The sequence below is a fragment of the Crocodylus siamensis genome, chromosome 4 (genome assembly GCF_052110815.1).
Source record: "Crocodylus siamensis isolate JL-2025a chromosome 4, ASM5211081v1, whole genome shotgun sequence".
Taxonomy (NCBI): Eukaryota; Metazoa; Chordata; order Crocodylia; family Crocodylidae; genus Crocodylus; species Crocodylus siamensis.
The window spans coordinates 28,758,424-28,776,060 of record NC_143398.1 but is presented as its reverse complement, the minus strand read 5'-3'; the positions used below and the strand labels follow the sequence as shown (position 1 = coordinate 28,776,060).

The window sequence follows — 17,637 nt, the reverse complement described above, 5'->3', positions numbered from 1 at the left end:
CTGTATGTTCTATATATGGTTGTCATAAATATTCAGTAGTAATCTTTCACAGTGGTTGTTTTCCTATCAAGCTGCTGTTTGGATCCTGCTGTCTTGGACTGTTAAGACACATTCTCTTAACTTTTTTGCTGCCATGGGTTATAGAGGTCACCCTAAACTAAACTGTGACCCACTTGCTTTGCTTGTACTTAGTGGCATTAGTTATGTCAAGGAACAAAACAATTACTTATGCTTATCATTTTCCTAAAAGGTAGTTTTCAGAACTACACCTGGGCATGACACTAGTGACAACTGTCTATAAACTGGGCACATTACCTACTTCGTAACAGAGGTGCAGAATTGGTAAAGCACTTTGATTTTCAAGAAAAGGCCAATCCATTGACTTGTGTAGTGGTACAACCTATATATTTTTAAAATAAACATGAAATAAGCAAGCTGGAAACTGCAATCCGTCCCAAACTTTCCTGTTTGAATGACTGCCACAGAGCTAGGCTGGGGCCAGAGCAAATGCATGCTAATGTGCCCCAGGCTGCAGCAGAGATAGAGTCCTACCAAGGCAGAACAAAGTGGAGGAAGGGGAGCAGAAGGAGCCCAAAGGTGTAGGAGAGGAGAGGACTTGGGGGCTAGCTGGCTGGTGCTGTGGCTCCAACCCAGGCTGGAGCCACATTAGCTGCCACCTGCCACACAATGCATAGTGCCTTATATTTAACATGATCTTTTGTCACACCATTAGTGTGACATTCAACTTAGCGATTTTGGCTTCCTGAAATATTGCATTTAGACTGCACTACTCATTTGTCCAAATAATTTATTTCTAGACTCCGTATACTTTCACACGGATCATTAAAATTCATAGATCGAAGTTTTTAATTACAATATATCTTAATTTTTCAAACATTGTACATTTAATACCATTTCACTTTTCAATTACATCTTTAGAAAAAGGTTGATGTTTTTCTGTATAATAATTTACTTTAAAAAATAAATACATGCCTTGTCATATGTAAAGTCAAATCACATGTATTCAAATTGAGAATTTCAGTCGCCAAGAATTTTAATCAATCTTTTGTCAAATGAGTTGCATTCAGTTCTTTATTTTATTATATAATAGTTGCTCCGTGTTCCTCTGTCAAGATAACACCTCCAACAGCTCAAATTGAAGTTGCAGATGCCAAGAGGAATTTTGGGTTCTGCTTCAGTTCAGAACTTCAGTAAAGGAGAATCCAGGTTCTCTTTGTTCATGTCAGGGCTCAGAGTGATAAGAGGAGAACTCAGATCTATCAGCTGAAAGAAAATGAGAAATTAACAGAGTTAAAAGTTGTTATTTTTGTCATTTACTCTATACTTAGAATATCAGGAACCTGGGTAATTGTAACCAATCACCCTAGTTGCACAATGTTGTCTGCTTTCTTCCAAAGCATCAGCAGGGCAGTTTAGTTGAAGATTCAGCTCATCAGGTACCTGGAAGACAAACAGCTGCACTACCAGTTTTAAACAATTCAGTCTCTTCACCCAACTAGGTGCCAAACAAAATTAAAGCCCATTACACCTGATGCTCTGCAGATAGGCTTAGCCTATGCCTGAAGTTTTTGATTCAAGATAAAAAAAAAACACAAAAAACCCCAAAAAACAGACTGATTTAGATCGCAAGCTAAATATCTATACTTGATATCAACGTCAACTAAAATAACCACTGGAGAAGGGAAGAAGCCATCAGAACAGAGGTAACACACTAGGTTCTGTGCAGGGAAGGGGACTGGGACAATAATTGTCTATATATACACATACAAAACTAGTCTCCAAGCGCCTACTCTGACATTAGAAATGGAGGAGGTGAACAGTTTTAGGAGATAAAAATCGAAGATCTATATTCAACAAGGAAGTGCAAAGTCTCTCTAGAAAACTTAATTTTGGGGAATAAACACAATATGCAGAACAGCTTGAAAAGCTACAGGAATTCAAGAGTCAACCTAGAATCTAATATTATTCCTTATAACCTCTTTCCCAAGCACAACATTAGTAATCCCAGGAAAAATCATCCCTTGCAATAAACAGAAAATCCTCATGTGCTGGAGTTTCATCTATCAGAATAAATGGTCTTCCTTGGAGGGCATTCCAGGAGAGCCCAAATAGACTGCTGCACCCAAGCTACTTTGCAGCTGAACCTCACTAGAGCTTTATTCTGTCATTTTGTTCTTAACACCATTTTCAGACACTCAGGAAGCTTGCAAATGAAGTCCTTGGTGGTTTGTAGAGACAAATATATTTTGTTAGCGACAGCCGAAAAGCTAGTTATGCAAAGATTTGCAGTCAGTTAATTACTACAAGCAGCAGAAACATTTTCCCCATGAAAGGAAAAGTCATCCCATTTGCTGCAGGGAGTCATAGTAAGAAATTTTCTATCATTGTTTCCTCCCAAATGTATCTTTAAAAACAGATAGAATTATTTGGTCAAGTCCTAGGTTCACAATGCTAGTTATGTGGTTGGCAAGTGTTCCCTTTACCTTCTGTTCTTCTGTATTGACTATAATGAAGAAGCAGTTAGTAGTCTTCAAGGCACTGCATGTTAGGGACCCAGGTACTTTTAGAGTCGCAGGGAGGTATGAGGAGTTAAGCCTCAGCTGTTTTATGTTTAAAGGATTACTCGAAACCAAAGCCAAGTTAAGAGTGATGGGTCATTTTATACAAGCTCCCATGTTATACTCACTGGTGCAGTGCTGATAACCAGTACCAGAATGAGCAGTTTTATATCCGTATCAAACCGAACATAATCTCATAGGAGAGAAGCATAACAAGAACGTACTCTAACTTTCAAGTCAAATGGTGTTTAGTATTGATGAATATCAGTTACTATGTTTGAGCAGAGGCATTATGGTCATGGAGTAAATGATGCAGCTGGTTTGTCAGACAGCATAGCCTATATGACTAAATAACTGAGAACTTTCACAATATATCTAATTTACAAATGGAGGCCCACTGAGGTCTACTTTTAGAACAAAAATGTTTACTTCCCTTTCCAAAAGGAACAGATTGCAAGGGCAGGCAGGTATGCTAACATACTCCAAATATTACTCTGATATAAGGGTGCTCAATTAAATGCAAGCACTAGGTGTGAAGCAATTTTTATGTGGACAAGTTATTTTGCAACTACAATATGTCCAGGCAATATTCTATGGTCTATATTATATTTACATAAACAGGTAACTGAGACAAACCGAGATGCATCTTACCTGTCCCAAAACAGTAGGCTTTAGAGGAACAGCATTATTCACATCAGGAGTATTTGAAAGGTCAATGAGAAGTCTGCTTTCCCACTTTGAAATAGCACTGGGACTTTTAGCCATTCCAATATCTACCAGCAACACCTAAAAATAATGCACTCATTTAGCTTTCTACTTTCTTTTCTTCATAAGAAAGTCAGTCAACTTCTTTGACTAACTGGGGAAAGCTATAAGAATCAATTACTTATTTTAAACTTAAGTAGCGCACCATAAAGATCAGCTGCTTGTTTTCCTTTAATCTGCCAGTGACTTTTTTCCATTTATGAATCAAGAACATGAATCCTGGGCATTAGAATTTGCCTTTCGAGCTCTTTCTGAGTTGTTTAAGCACTAAATATGAACTGAAAATAATGCTCAAGTTCAAATTTACAGGTTTTAAAAATTCAGCTTTAAACCTTGTATCTACAATTCCTGCTTTTTGATGCTTTGACAGACCGTTCTACGAAATTCTTAGTTTCCATCTAACTGGATTATTATTCTTCCTTCTTTGCACATAAATCTTGTGATGGAAACTTGCTGCATCCCAGATAGCAAATGCTATATAAATTAACTAATTATTGCAAGTTATTACCTCAACTGTCTCATCCAGGTAAGGGGGCTTATGCCCAAGCAAAAACTATAAGTAAATCACTCCTTTGGTAGATTTGAATTAAGCTTCAGTTGGACAGTTCTACAGATTTCAGTACTATTTAGAGTGCGTTTTACTGTATAGTCTGTGCAACTGGGATTCTCCCATAACTTATGTCTTTATGCATCAGGAACACAACCACATCCTAGTGCAAATACAGGGATGACAAATTTGACACTGAACTGAAGGGGTGTGGTGGGGGGAGGAGGAGGTGCGTGTGTCAGTTTTCTATGAACGTTTAGACACCAAACAAATTCTTTTTTTTAAATACAGATGACACTAGAGGGTCTATTCATCTTCATAATGTGGTTCACATTAAAATCCAAGTAAGATAGGTTTGCAATATTAACCCTTAATTTAAAAAGCAGCTCACTAGCATTCAGTTCACTCAAAGGCAGTTTTACAAGGAGAAATGGATTTCACGTTCCTACCTCATTCGTTTGCGTTTCTTCAACTGAATTGTTTGGTATTTTAGTTTCTTCTTTTACTTCGGTTTGTAATACATCTACAATTGATTTTTCTGGTGAAAAATCAAGTATAAGAGGTATGACAGGTGGAGGAGATATTTCATCTTCAGACGAAGGCTCCCAGGCCTTGTTCTCTGTTGCCTGTTTAGAACTGGGAAAAATAAGTGGTGCAAGAAATTTGAGTTCTTCAGTATCTACTATCGTGTTCGTTCAAATCCAAGACTGCCTTGAATTAATACAACCCCCGAGTACTTAGATTCTGTACATGGAAATTTATAACAAACACATTTTTCATGTACAGAATCCAATTATTGAAAGGTCATCTTAAAACTCATCCCTCCTCTAACTGCTGAAGTCGGGAAAAGCTGCAGTATGAGGCACATACCCACCTCTTGCTCAAAATGCAAAGTTACATGTTTGGTATTTTTCAAAAGGCACTGGGCTAAAAGAAGCCAAAAGACTGCATCCCCCTCCATAGTAGCTAGGCAGTATGGGGCATCTTGTACCTGTGCTCTCAAGTAGAATATGAGGAATTGTTGAGACTTAATGCTTCACCTCTTCTGAGGATGCTAGATTTTTATAATGGCAATAACCTAAGGTATGACAACACCTTAAAAAGGGTGATGCTTAGTTAAATAGAAGATAGAAGTAGATCATTTGTCCTAACTACTCACTTTTCTCATCTAGAAATTTAGACCCTGCATTATCAACTTTTAGACAGCAGTGGTATCACTGTGTTGGAAAATACTATATCTGCAGTCAGTCTCTCTCCAGTTCAGAGATTCAGAGAAGTTTCATGATGCACATCATTCAAGTTTCAGATAGCATAAAGATGTGAGAAACAAAGTGAAGAACAGATGGACGAACCTTTGTAAAAGTCTCCTGATTTGGGAATTCAGCAAAATTATAACATGCCAAAATAAGCCATCGTGTACAGAAATGTTATTTGGCATTACACGTCTGGTTATAGTTAGTACTATAGGCATGCATAGGATGCCAACTGGGGTGGAGTCCCTACGTTGAGCACAGGAGTACAAGGTGTCACACTTCAGCAGGACCAGGTTACACCCACAATACTTATCATTCAAAAAGCAAGCTATCTTACCAAGATGTAAGAATCTTTTTGTTGGATGTGCTGGAAACTTGATGAACAAGCGTTAAGTTTCGTGATGGCACAAATCTAGGTACGCTTTTAGGAGACATTACTGGAATTCCTGACGTACGACGATTAATGGGAGTAGGAAGAGCAGAACGCTTTATACTGGCTGGAGTCATTGAAAGGGACCTTGTACTGCGGCAGGAGTTCTGCCAAGGCCCATCTTCTGACACTTTAACAGGGGTGCTGACAGCCACACCACTAAAGAAAAAGCAAAAAGCATACACTGATAAAACATCATAGAGCATACACTGATAAAAAAATTTTTTCTAGAAACTTACTTTGCTTTGTATATAACTAGACAGCTCTACAATACAAAAGAAATAAGCCTGCCTTACTTTGGTAAATACTTAAATAGGTTATGAAGGATTAGGATAACTACATCTGAAGTAGACTTGTATATCATGCTAGAACTGATTAGAACTTAGTTAAGGCCCAGTTAGATTAACCTAACCTTTTTACAAATATTTAAAATTAATTAATATATGACTAAAGGGGTTTATTTTTTTCAAAATATTACTATAGTTGGTAAAACACAAATTCTACAGTGCATAGGTTCTATGTACAAACAGCATTTAAAAGCCTATTCCTTACCTATACTCAGTGTCTTACTGTTTTTAACTCATTAGCATTAAAGAAGTGCCATTGCAATGGGGGAGCTGAAGTCTGTTTTCTTGCACATGATTAGAATTACCAACTGAATTCTTATTTCTTACTACTGGCTAACTGAGTGAGAGACAAACAGATCCAAATTTGAATCTGTAGGGCTGGTAGTTAAGTGGATATGTTCTGGAGAGCAGGGCAGATTGATTTAATTCACCAACTGGAAAGCCTTGATTAAAAACCCAGTTTGTGCCAAGTTTATAAAGCTGTACCTCAGAAGTTAGGTAACAAGTATCTTCTCACATACAGCCTGGAACTAGCTTGTGATAAAGGCTCATATTTTGTTTTCATTTAAAGCATTTCAAAGGATTGCAATGCTTATATCTTAAGTTACCCACCTCCCCTCTGCTTGCCAGAATCCCCCAACAGGGCTCCATACCCTGGATTTCAGCAGCAGGATCCACCCCCAAATTTCCAGCCCTGCAGGCCAGGTGAAGTGGCTCCATGGGCTGGATCCAACCTGCAAGCCATATCTTTAACATCCATCTTAATAAAAAGTCCAGTTTTCAGTGAGCATAGATTGATTCTTGAAAACAAGAATTCTATACTTGTAAAATTCAGATTACACAGGTCACTAGTCAAAAACTGCCTTTGAAATTTAGTCATTTGAGCCTTTTACTTCTGTACAATTACTGCACTTTACCTTCCAAATATGCTGCAGGATGGTAATTTGATTGATTCTGCTATTTTAGGTGCTGCATTTTCGAGTGATGTACCTAGTACAAGAAGACAAAAAAAAGAGTGCTGCGAAGTTGTTTACCACTCCTTATCTACACTGGTTTCAATTTCCACCCAGAAACAACTTTAAAATAATATTCAGTCCATTCAGTCACTAGATAAATATACAAGACAAACTACACATGTAATAAGTAGCCAATTTAAAATAAGATCACCTTCCAAACAATATGCTTACCTCCACCCATTTTAGGGACCTTAATCTGAGTTGTAGGTACAACTTTAGCCTTGGGCTTTGGACAAGAGCTTCCTTTTATTCCGCTTCCATCTTTATGTTGCTTCTGCAGATTAGGAACAGAGCTTAATCTCTGAATTCCACTTGCTACGGTCTGGAATGCAGTTGCAGAAACTGATTTGGCAGAATTTACAACAGTAGGTGTTCTGGGAGTACTAGCCGAGCTTGCTTGCTTGCAGGATAAATCAGAATTGGCAGATGACACTCTTACAGATTTAACAAGAGACTGTCTGCTTATAGATGAAAGTTTAGAGCTGCTCACAGAAGTTTTTGAAGGTGCATTTGATTTAGCTGAAAGAAAGCTAAAAATTACACTTCTGAACTGTTTCTTGTTCTTACCACAACTCATAACTAATATATATATATAACCAAGTAAATGATTAAGCTTAAAAATAAGTCTAACTGAAGATAAACTTATTATGCAATGATTAAGAACTATATTCAAAACAACTGAATGCTGATACCAACAGGTTATACAAATAGAGCAAATTTACTATAATACTTATTTTCTAACATTTTAAAACTAGGAGTTAATCAAACTGGTTATTTGCCAGATTTGTCAGGGAAAGTCATAAGATAATTCAGCATGTCAGCTTTTAACTTAAATAAGACAAGAGTAAGATTTTTCAAGAGTGCTTACATAGTTGGCAGGCCTTTCCAGTTGATATTAGAGTCTAAGGTGTATTTTCAATATTTTACCTGAAACTAGTTAAGACTACAATTTAAAATGAGCATTTAAAAAGAAAGAGAAAGTCAAACTTTCCCTAAGTATAATAAATAACAATGTCTTTTAATAGTTGTTCAGTTTCTCAGTTTAAGACTAATAGGCTACATAAAAGTGAAAACTATTTGTAGGTTATAGGAACATAAAACATGTGGAAGTCATGAAAAAAAATACTGCTCCAATTGAATTTATAAAGAATTAAACCCTTGATTTTTTAAGTTATGTTAACATAATTCTAGTTCTTACATAGTTTATCTGTTCACCTACTATTCTTTAGATGCTGGATTCTGCTATTCCCTACTCCCACACACAGGAAAGATGCACAACCTTTTCCTATTCTACAAAAGGCTCATCAGTTTCCCAGCATGATTACTTCATCAGGACAACTTTTCCTATGTTAAAATATTTTCCCTTCCAGATATTTCCTCAAAACTCACTTCCCTAACCCTCTTCAAACTGGGATCGCTTAAACTGAGAAGACCTGCTCAGCTTTTTATTTTTAAAAAGTTTTTACCACTGTAAGCAATAACCATGACAATTGTAAACAAATATAGTTTAATTGAAGTTATTTATTATCCATGTGGTCTTCCTAGTCCATTTTTCACCATTTTAAAATTTACTGACTTTATTAACACAGGCTTGATACTTCCCCCGCCTTTAAGTGGAGACCAGATAATGTTGTACATATTAAGCATAAAATTCAGTTTTATTAAAATATTATTTGAGCAAAGAATTCTAAGTGTTACAAATAAGATGGGCCACATACTTTAACTGCTCACAAAACACCATGGGTTTTACTGCATCTTAGCTGATATAGAAATAACATATACAGGTTTACTACTCAAGTAGTACTACTCAAGTAGTGTTTTTTCATGGATCCAATTGTCAGGAGTATTCTCTGGGGTTCATCATTCATCAGAAATGCAGCTTACCTGTATAACCCATGAAATTCGGGGCTAGACAGGTATGCAGAACAGTTATGACCCCTTCACCTACCCAAAAACAAAAAGGCTTAAAGCTGAAGGCTTTTCCAATCTTGACGCTACAAATGAATAAAATGACAGCTTCTAGCTTAGTTAGAAATATTTATCTTTCTTTCATATTTCAATTCTAATGCTCTACTCCAGTCTTACAGTTACTCAAGAAAAGTGAAACTCCTGTTCCTATTTACATGGGGCATAAATAAAACCCCAGCGTAATACTACACTTACTGTTTGGCTGTGGAGAACAAAAATACTGGAAAGAAGAGCAGTAGAATGTCTGCTTGGCAAACTGGACAGCTCATGTAATTAGATATGAGAACTCCTAAATGTGAACTGAGATATTGACAACACTTTTTAAAAACCATCTTCAAAAAAGAAGCCTACTTTCTCATTGTGTGACCCTATTTGGTAGATATTAAGCCTATTGAGTTCGGAGACTGGTTAATGCAAGTGCTACAAGCAAGAGCATGGCTTGACATAAATGCTGTTTAGCTAGCCAACATAAAATTCAAAGTCTTTCTTATCCACCTATTATTATTTTTTCTAGTTTAACTTTAAGAGCCTTTAAATATTCTTGGAACCTGTAAATCAAAAGAATCCAATCAAATCAAGACTGCAAGTTTAATAATATTTGTGGTGCCAAGTCTTTATGCTAAAAGTCATACCACTTCCTCCTGTGGGGGAGACAGACACGCTGGAGCTCATGCTGGAAACTGATGACGATGATGAGGAGGTGTTCCTTCTCTGGGGACCAGTAACAGCCCCAGGAGGTTTTAACTGTGTTGCCTTCCTTAACCCAAGCTGTGAACAAAGAAGTCTACTTCATTTAACAGACCAAAAATATTAAAAGCACATTTTCTAATGCATTTGGGTGTTAGTTCTCTAGGTTCATTTGTTTCAGGGACAAGTTCCAAAGTCTCCGATATTATTAAGTAAAACAAAACATTTATTAGCAGTCCACATTGTATACTGCCTTAACTGTGACAGAATGATATAAGGCTATGCTTCAAAGATAGAAACGTAAGGCTAGAAGAGCCATTGAGTCCTGTCACTCACCCTTGAACGCAACTTTTTTTTTCCAGGAAGCTCCAAAAGAATGTCTACTCTAGTCCCTAGCACACAAAGGAACAAAACAACCCATAAAAATCCCTACAGAAGGCTCCAGGTTGAAGAGCAAGGAAGAAAAGGGTACCTTCCAGGCCCTGCCACTGCATTGTCAGGAAAGCAGTTCAGTGTAATATGCTCAGAGTCCTAAAAAGCAGACTGTATCCTTGCTACAAATCCCTATAAAAACAAAACAAAAAAAATTGGTCCTTGCTAGTTTGCCTTGGGGGTGGAAGGCAGGTGGCAAGAATGCACTACTGTCGTGTTTCTTACAATGAGCTCAAGCTAGTTTCCAAAAGTAAAATATTTATTTAAACTAATATTTGTAAGACAGCATACCACAAATACTGTGGATCCAAAATCTCCCATGTTATTACAAGTCTCATCCAATCTCTTTTCCTACAGAGCAAGTGTTAAAGCCAAAACTATTCCAGCAGTGTCAATTCTAGTTGAAATGAATGTTTCATTTACCCAGAGCCTACCACCTCTGTAGAAAATAAAGTTAATATTAAGCTACTTGCAACATGTGATTTTTTTAAATAAATAAGTTTGACTAGTCCGTAGAATATAGCATAATACACTAACTATATTCATGACATTCCTTGGATTACCTTCCAATAAAAGTCTCACCGTTCTACTCAACATGCACTTTAGACTATGGGGACCTTTTCAAACAGCATAGTAGGTAACCATGAAGAACATATACTTTAATCTCTAGTTATCCCCAAAATTCCTTGTCTGCATTGAGTCCTAAATGATGATTGATGCGCTGTGTTAAATATGGTAAATAATAAGAGTAAATTTTGTTACAAAGAGGAAAGACAGCTGTAGTTGCAGAACAGAAGTCATTTTAACTTAAATTCATTCCAAGGTTATGGTATTAAATCAATGATAAAAAGACAGATCTGTTGCCTCCATTTTTAAGATTTTCCCACATCTTGAGTCAGCAATTCCCCAAGAATATTTCAGTATGCCATCATATTAATACACTTGCCAGTACCTTGCTTGGAACAGGAAGAGTTTTCTTGTCCTCTGTTGAACTGCCATTGAATGATGCATTACAGACATCTGAAGCAATACTGGACTTGTCAGAGAGTAAGTCTTCAAATGACCCCATGTTGTTCAAGTGTTTGGTCCCAGAGGGACTGAGCTGTTTTCCTGGTTTGGGCTGCAAGTTTCAATTTTAAAAACTATTTTAAAAGTTATTAGCCAAAGGATTTGAGAACACCTCCAGTTTTTCCACATAAGCAAATTTGTTTAGCAATGCCGGTATTTTCATCGTATCACCCACCAAAAAAGCCTATACTGTTACACTCTCAACTAGAGTGTAAAAATTCCAAGTTCTTGACCTGTTTAGCTTCTTATTGAATTTAGTGTTATATCTAGCATAGAATGGATGGATTTTGTTGTTGAAACTGATTAAGTGAGAAAGTAAAATACAAGCTCCATATCCTTCTAAGACAAATGGTAGGAAGAAGCCAGTGTCAAACTCCTAAGTAGTCCCCACACACAGAACTTAGTAGCCTTGGCTGTAAAGGAGGAAGGAAATAGGACAGAAATCACATTCTACAGATTAGAGGCCATTTACAGGGGCCAACTGCCTTACTGTGAAAACAGCGCTTTCGTGTACTGCTGTTAAGACTGAAGTCCCAGCAACAGACACTTGGCTAATCAAAGTGTGCAGCTAGCATGCAGCATGATATAACCTTTAAGAGTGTTGGTGTTGGTCCCATCCTATTAGAGTTCTGCTTAATACTGCCAACTCTGAGGACAGCTTAAAGGAAGCAAAGCCATGCTACTAAAGGAATCATTAGAAGCAATACAATAGTTTTAACAGAATGATTATAAAATGGCTTAAGCATTTGAACAGGAGCCAAAAACACTGGAGATTGTTAACAAATAAAGTCAACTAAAACGTCTGAAATATTGTCTCAATACAAATCTTATCTGCACCTTTCATGTATTGCAACAGCAGTCCAACTAAACTAACAGAAGCTAGATAAAAATCAAATAAATTCAAGGCAGTTATGCACACAGGCTCACCTTCCTATTCGAGAGTTTCAAACAAGGAAAGCAGCTTCAAAAAAGGAAAGGTTATTTATAAGACTAAAGCTCACAAGTGGTTTAAACAGTTTATCTTAAGATGACTGTGGTTCGTCTCAAACATTAAACTGTCTAGATGCCAAGTCTTTACCTTTTCAATTGTCAGCTGATTGTTTTTTCCAAAAGCAGCTGATACCTTTGCAGTCTGCAACTTGCTTATTACTTTTTTATTCTTTTCATCAGTTTGTTGTTTTTGTGCTAATTTAGAAGATTTATGGATTTTGACAGGGCTAGATGCATTTGAAGGAGTCTGCAATGCATGTGTTCTGGAATCTACTGGCATGGGTAACTCTAACTGCTTCTGAAATGCAGGCGGCAGTTGACAAGCTGGGCTATCCCACACACAGTACGTTTCCCTTTTAATAGTCTTGGGGCTTTTTTCCACCTTCTGTTTTTGGAAGATGTTCAGCTTTGACTTGGAGTCTTGCACAAATTTTTCAATATCCTTGCTTTTGGGTTCTTCAGATTGGCTGACTTTCAGTTCTTCTTCACTGCCCTTTTTTAACTGAAGTGCCAGCAAGTGAGCTTCTTTAAAAATCTCAACAAATTTCTCTCCCGAAAGAGGACTCCATGTCAGTTTATCATCAGGTGGAGAACGCTTTTTCTTAGCACTTTGACTTTCTTCAACTACTGTCTCAATACTAACAGCAATACATTTTTCCTTATGTCCAGGAGGCCCAACAAAAACTTCATCTTCCTCATTTCCACTTCCAGGGGGAAAAAAGAAAAAAAATAAAACAAAACAGTGAGGATGTAAAAATCGTTTATGCTATAGACATGTATTTGTCCATAAGCACTTAACTTACCTCAGTGGAGATAATGAAAGATCAAAATCAAATTTTTCATCAGCCAAGAGGGGAACACCTGAAAACAAGATGAGTTCAGTTATGAGTTGTCACAATTACAAGGATTTCCATAGTCTAATTTGTACTGCAATAGGTTTTGAACTGCACTGCCATCTGACATTCATTTTAAATGAGTTTTTGACCAAATTAAAATAGGGATAACTGAATTACCATAATTTAAAACTAACTACAAACAACACAATACACTTTGGGATGTGACGAAAAAACGGTCAGAATGGATTTCAGAATTGACCCAGGAAGGAAACTCTGAGAACTAGGGGTGCACGGATAGAGATTTTGAGGGCTGATATAGATAGCTGATATTTAAGGAGGCATATTGGCTGATACCGATCTGATTTCTGATTTGTAGCTGGGTAACTTGAAGAGCTGTGTGCAGCTGATAAGTCAGTTGTGGTGGAAGGGGAGAAAAGGGGGCAGATCAAGGCCACTGTGGTAAGGGAGAAGTGGGGCTGGGGCTGCCCAGCAGGGGCAGGGCAGGGCATGGGACAGAGCCATGGCTTGTCTGGGGGGGTGCAGCTCCCACCTCACATGAACCCTGGGAAGGCATTGGGGTGCGGAGAGAACATGTGCCCCCCTGGATCTGCATGGGGCAGGCTGCAGTTGCAGGATGGATGGGGGGAGTTGGGCCCATGCTGCACTCAGGGCAGGCAGCGGTGCTGGCAGAGGGGCTGTAGCCCCCCACCCACAGCCACCCTCCCAGCACCACTGCTGCCTACCGAGTGCAGTCCTGGCCCAACACCCTCCCTACCCCCCCCCAATCCACCAGGAAGAGCCCAGGGCAGCCCCAGCCCTAAACTGCAGCCCGCCCTACCCCACCCAGATCCAGGGGCACATGCCCCTCCCCCCGGGGTGCACACAGCGGTAGGAGCCGCTCCCCCAAATGACTTGTGGCTCCATCCCATGTCCCCCCCACATCCCGCTCCCAGCTGGGCAGCCTCAACCCCAGCCCCACTCCCTCCTTCACTACAGGGGCCTTGATCTGCACCGCCCCCCCCAACACACCTTCCACAACTGATTTACCAGCTGCATGCAGCTCTCCAAGCTGACGAGCTGTGCTCCTCACCGCCTATGTGCTGGGCTGCAGCTGCGAGCATGCATGGGCAGTTATTGGCCAAATTATCAGCCACATCAGGCTGATTTCCAATACAGTAAATTTTGTTTATACCAGTGCCGGTCCAATATTGGACTGATTTTTAGTGCACCTCTACTAAGGACCTTATAGTTCAGAGGTTCCCAAACTTTTTCTTACTGCATACTGCCTTCCAGATTTACTGGCTGCCCACATACCACTACCAGCATATGGTTTTATATTTTAACCCCTTAAGTGCCAATTATTATAATGAGAATTTAATCCACCATTACAGAATTTCTCCCACGTACCCCCAGAGATGTCCTGCATACCTCCAGGGGTACATGTACCATAGTTTGGGAACTTCTGCTATAGTCCATCAGTAACACTCAAGATTGATTATCAGTGCTTTGTTGAGCCTATACAAAAGTTTGTAGAAAATAATTAAGAAACATGTAGCGGAAGAGCAGGGGTGAAAGTCTATGAAATAAGGCCACCCACAGAATGAAGCCTTCTCTACTACATTAAGGAATGAACACAAGAAACATACTGATCTATGTACAGTAAAAGCTCTGTTATTCGGCATATATTCATCCCTTGGGAATGAGGGATGCTGGATAACAAAATATGCCATTAATAGAGCAGCCTGAACAGGCGCCCTCGCCTGTTCGGGCCACCGCCTCTCCTGCTGCATCCGGGGCATCGCCACCCCTCCTGTGGGCCCCATGGGACAGGAAGACAGGCCCTGTGCAGCCTGTTACACCCCTGGCCCATGGGGGCTCAGAGAAAACAGAAGTGGTTCTGGTTTCACTTTACCTTACAAGCCAGCATGCTGGTTAACAAAGCAAATACTAGAAAGTAGCTTGGACTTGTGCATCCTATGCAAAAATTTATAGATAACATTTTTTACTTACCACTGCTTATGCAACTATCTGGGCTTTTTTCTACCACAGTACTTGAGCAACCTGCTGACTCTTCTTCTCTTTCCTCCATAGCAACTGCAACTGCAAAATAAGACACTTATTTTGATTATAGGAAAAGCAGGGCTGGAGAGAAGCTCACAAGCTCAAAGCCAGATCATCCCAGCCAGAAAGTTCCTCCTCATCTCCAAACTAAAACTTCCTTTGCTGCAGCTTTAGGCCTTTTTTCCTTATCGTGTCCCCTACAGCCACAGGGAAAAGTCCGTCTCTGTCCTCTGTAAATCAGACTTCAGATTCTCAGATGCTCCCCCAAGACTGAATCCTTGTTCTCGTATACTAGGTACTGCAGGTAATTCTTGAATTGTACAAACCAAATTAGAGATTAAAATTTGTATGTTATCCTAAAACAGTTGCAGCTTATTAAACCATCAGCATTGAAGTACTCACTAAAAAGAAACGAATAAACAAACCTCAGCTATAGCCCTGCAACTGGTTACAAGGCTCACGAATTGTACAAGCCCCCTTTTCAAATAGTGTGATGCCAAAAATTAAGGAGGCACATGAATAATGTCATCCATTCACACCCAGTGATGCTGGTATAAATTGTTCCTACATCACTTACAACTGCCTGCTCCCATGAGAGGTAAATCTCTAAACTTGAAGCTTACATGAAACGTAGGTTCAGAAGCATGCCAACCTGGCCATTCAGCGCAGAAAAAAATGGACCTTTAAACCCTCTCATCCTGGCTAAATCGCTTCTCAGCCTCTTATTGGCTCAGATCAAGTGTAGTCTATGCTTACCTGGCAGGGAAACACCCTGACCATGAAGGTGATCTTCCCAGTCGTGCTGGGGAAGACTGCTCTCCTGGCACAGGGATGGCACCTGCCAAGGTAATGTATAGTAAACCTCCCACTTAGCTGCTGGAGTTGGACAGTCTTGGCTTTAAGACTACTTTATGGAAAGGGGAGGCTCCTCCCTGGCTTGCCTCTGGGGCTTTATGGCTGAGGGCAAGCAAAACTTGGGGGCATCCAAACCCCAAGCCTCCAGGTTTGGGTCCACAAGTACGATGCCTGCCAAAGGATTTGGAAACATCTGAAGCCTCAGACAGGAGCGGAGGGTGTTTCCCAGTAGTAGGACCACTTATGGTTCTGGACTGACTCTTGGATTTGGAATTTGTTTTAGCTAATTTGGCTGTGAATGCGGAAAATTTTAAAAAAATAGCAACAAAGAAAGGATAACACATATTCCTGGCAGCAACTGCCCCTTTTTAGAAATATGGCTGAAGGCTACTTCTGCCCCTAATCTACAGCCCTGCCTCCTAAGACCTAGGTGCAGGTCATCAGCAGGGATCTGATAGATAGGTCAATCTAATAGATATATAGATAGAGCTATAGATGGATAGAGATCTATCTGATAGAGATGTATTAGTAACATATACTAGCGTATTAGTAATGTATAGTAACAGAACATATAGATATAGATGGACAGAGATCCATCTACTCGATAGATATACATCTGATAGCCACATTAGGTCGGTCCATCCTGTTGGTCACTCCAGTCGGTCGGTTGCTCTGTCCCATTGCTCTGGCCCTGCCCGCACCCCATCGAGGGTGCAGACGCCACGTACACCACCGGCTGCCATCCGCAGGCAGTCCAAAGGGACTGGCGGCATCACTGCGCTACACTAAGGACATCAAAAAGTCCCACTGCTCTGGCCCGTAGATGGATCTGCAGGTCAATCGATCTCTACCCATCTACATCTCCATGCATTTATATGTAGTGATGTTTCATTTTATTCACGGAAAAAATGCGGGTTTGGGGTTACTTTTTATAAATCTGAGAATCAGGGATTTTGTTTTATCAGAGAAAACCGGGATCCCCGGTCATCAGACCCCAGGAAACAGCCCCTGAACATCGCTACCGACCGTCCGGAAGCACCAGGAGCCGCAGCCCCCGCTTCCCACCTACCTCGGAGCGGAGCCCGCGGCCGCGGCAGCACGGGGCGGCAGCTGGGCTGGGCTGGGCCAGGCCGACTCGACTCAGGCCCCCGCGCCCCGCCGGGCCAAGCCTTGCCGCGCTCGCGGCCACCGAGACGTTCGAAAGCACAGCTCCGCCCGCGCCCGCGCTCATTGGCGCGTTTGAAACGTTGCAGAGTCCCGTGACCCGCCTGCAGCGCGCGGCCCCGCCCCCTCGGAGCGAGCCTGGGGGCATGTGAGGGTGCAGTCGTCCCTCCGCTGTGCTGTCTTGGGAGGGCGCTGAATACGGTTAAAACATGGCTAGGTGGTGGTGGTGGGCAGTGGGTGATAGTGTCTGCAGATCCGTGTCCAGAAGAGAGTCATTTTTGGACTGAATTTAAATGAAAAAAGTCTTTAAATGCTATCTTGCCAAGTGAAAGTTGTTTTGTCTGCAGACTACTCGTCCACGCTGCAGCTAGGCCTATTGGTCCTGCAGATAAAGTGAGGGGATCTTTTTTCTTTTCTTTTTGCTGAATAAATTACCTGCTAAAAAAATAATTTGCGGTTGTGGTTGCTTCAGATATTCGCAGCTGTGGACTGAATTTGCCAGATAGGATCTAATAGTTTGCTATTGGAACCTTTCTCAGTGTCCCAGTAATTGGGCCTCTTCCAGGTTCAAATGGACCTTCTGTCTGATCGAGAACAAGGATTTCCACCAGAGCCCCTCACCTTTCAGGTGACAGCCCT

The 17,637-nt window shown here is 40.3% G+C and overlaps 1 protein-coding gene across 1 annotated transcript; it reads right to left on the bottom strand.

Annotated features, from left to right (window-relative positions):
* Nucleotides 1-791: 791 nt before the first annotated feature.
* Nucleotides 792-17,054, bottom strand: GTSE1 (G2 and S-phase expressed 1). Its single transcript, XM_090042078.1, has 12 exons — nucleotides 16,904-17,054; nucleotides 14,929-15,018; nucleotides 12,886-12,943; nucleotides 12,171-12,786; nucleotides 10,977-11,144; nucleotides 9,538-9,673; nucleotides 7,109-7,456; nucleotides 6,839-6,911; nucleotides 5,482-5,733; nucleotides 4,341-4,527; nucleotides 3,231-3,365; nucleotides 792-1,284 (listed from the first exon to the last, which is right to left on the bottom strand). Exons 2-12 carry the CDS (start codon nucleotides 15,005-15,007, stop codon nucleotides 1,201-1,203), a joined length of 2,136 nt encoding a protein of 711 aa, XP_089898204.1. The 5' UTR covers nucleotides 15,008-15,018; nucleotides 16,904-17,054; the 3' UTR covers nucleotides 792-1,200.
* Nucleotides 17,055-17,637: the final 583 nt, after the last annotated feature.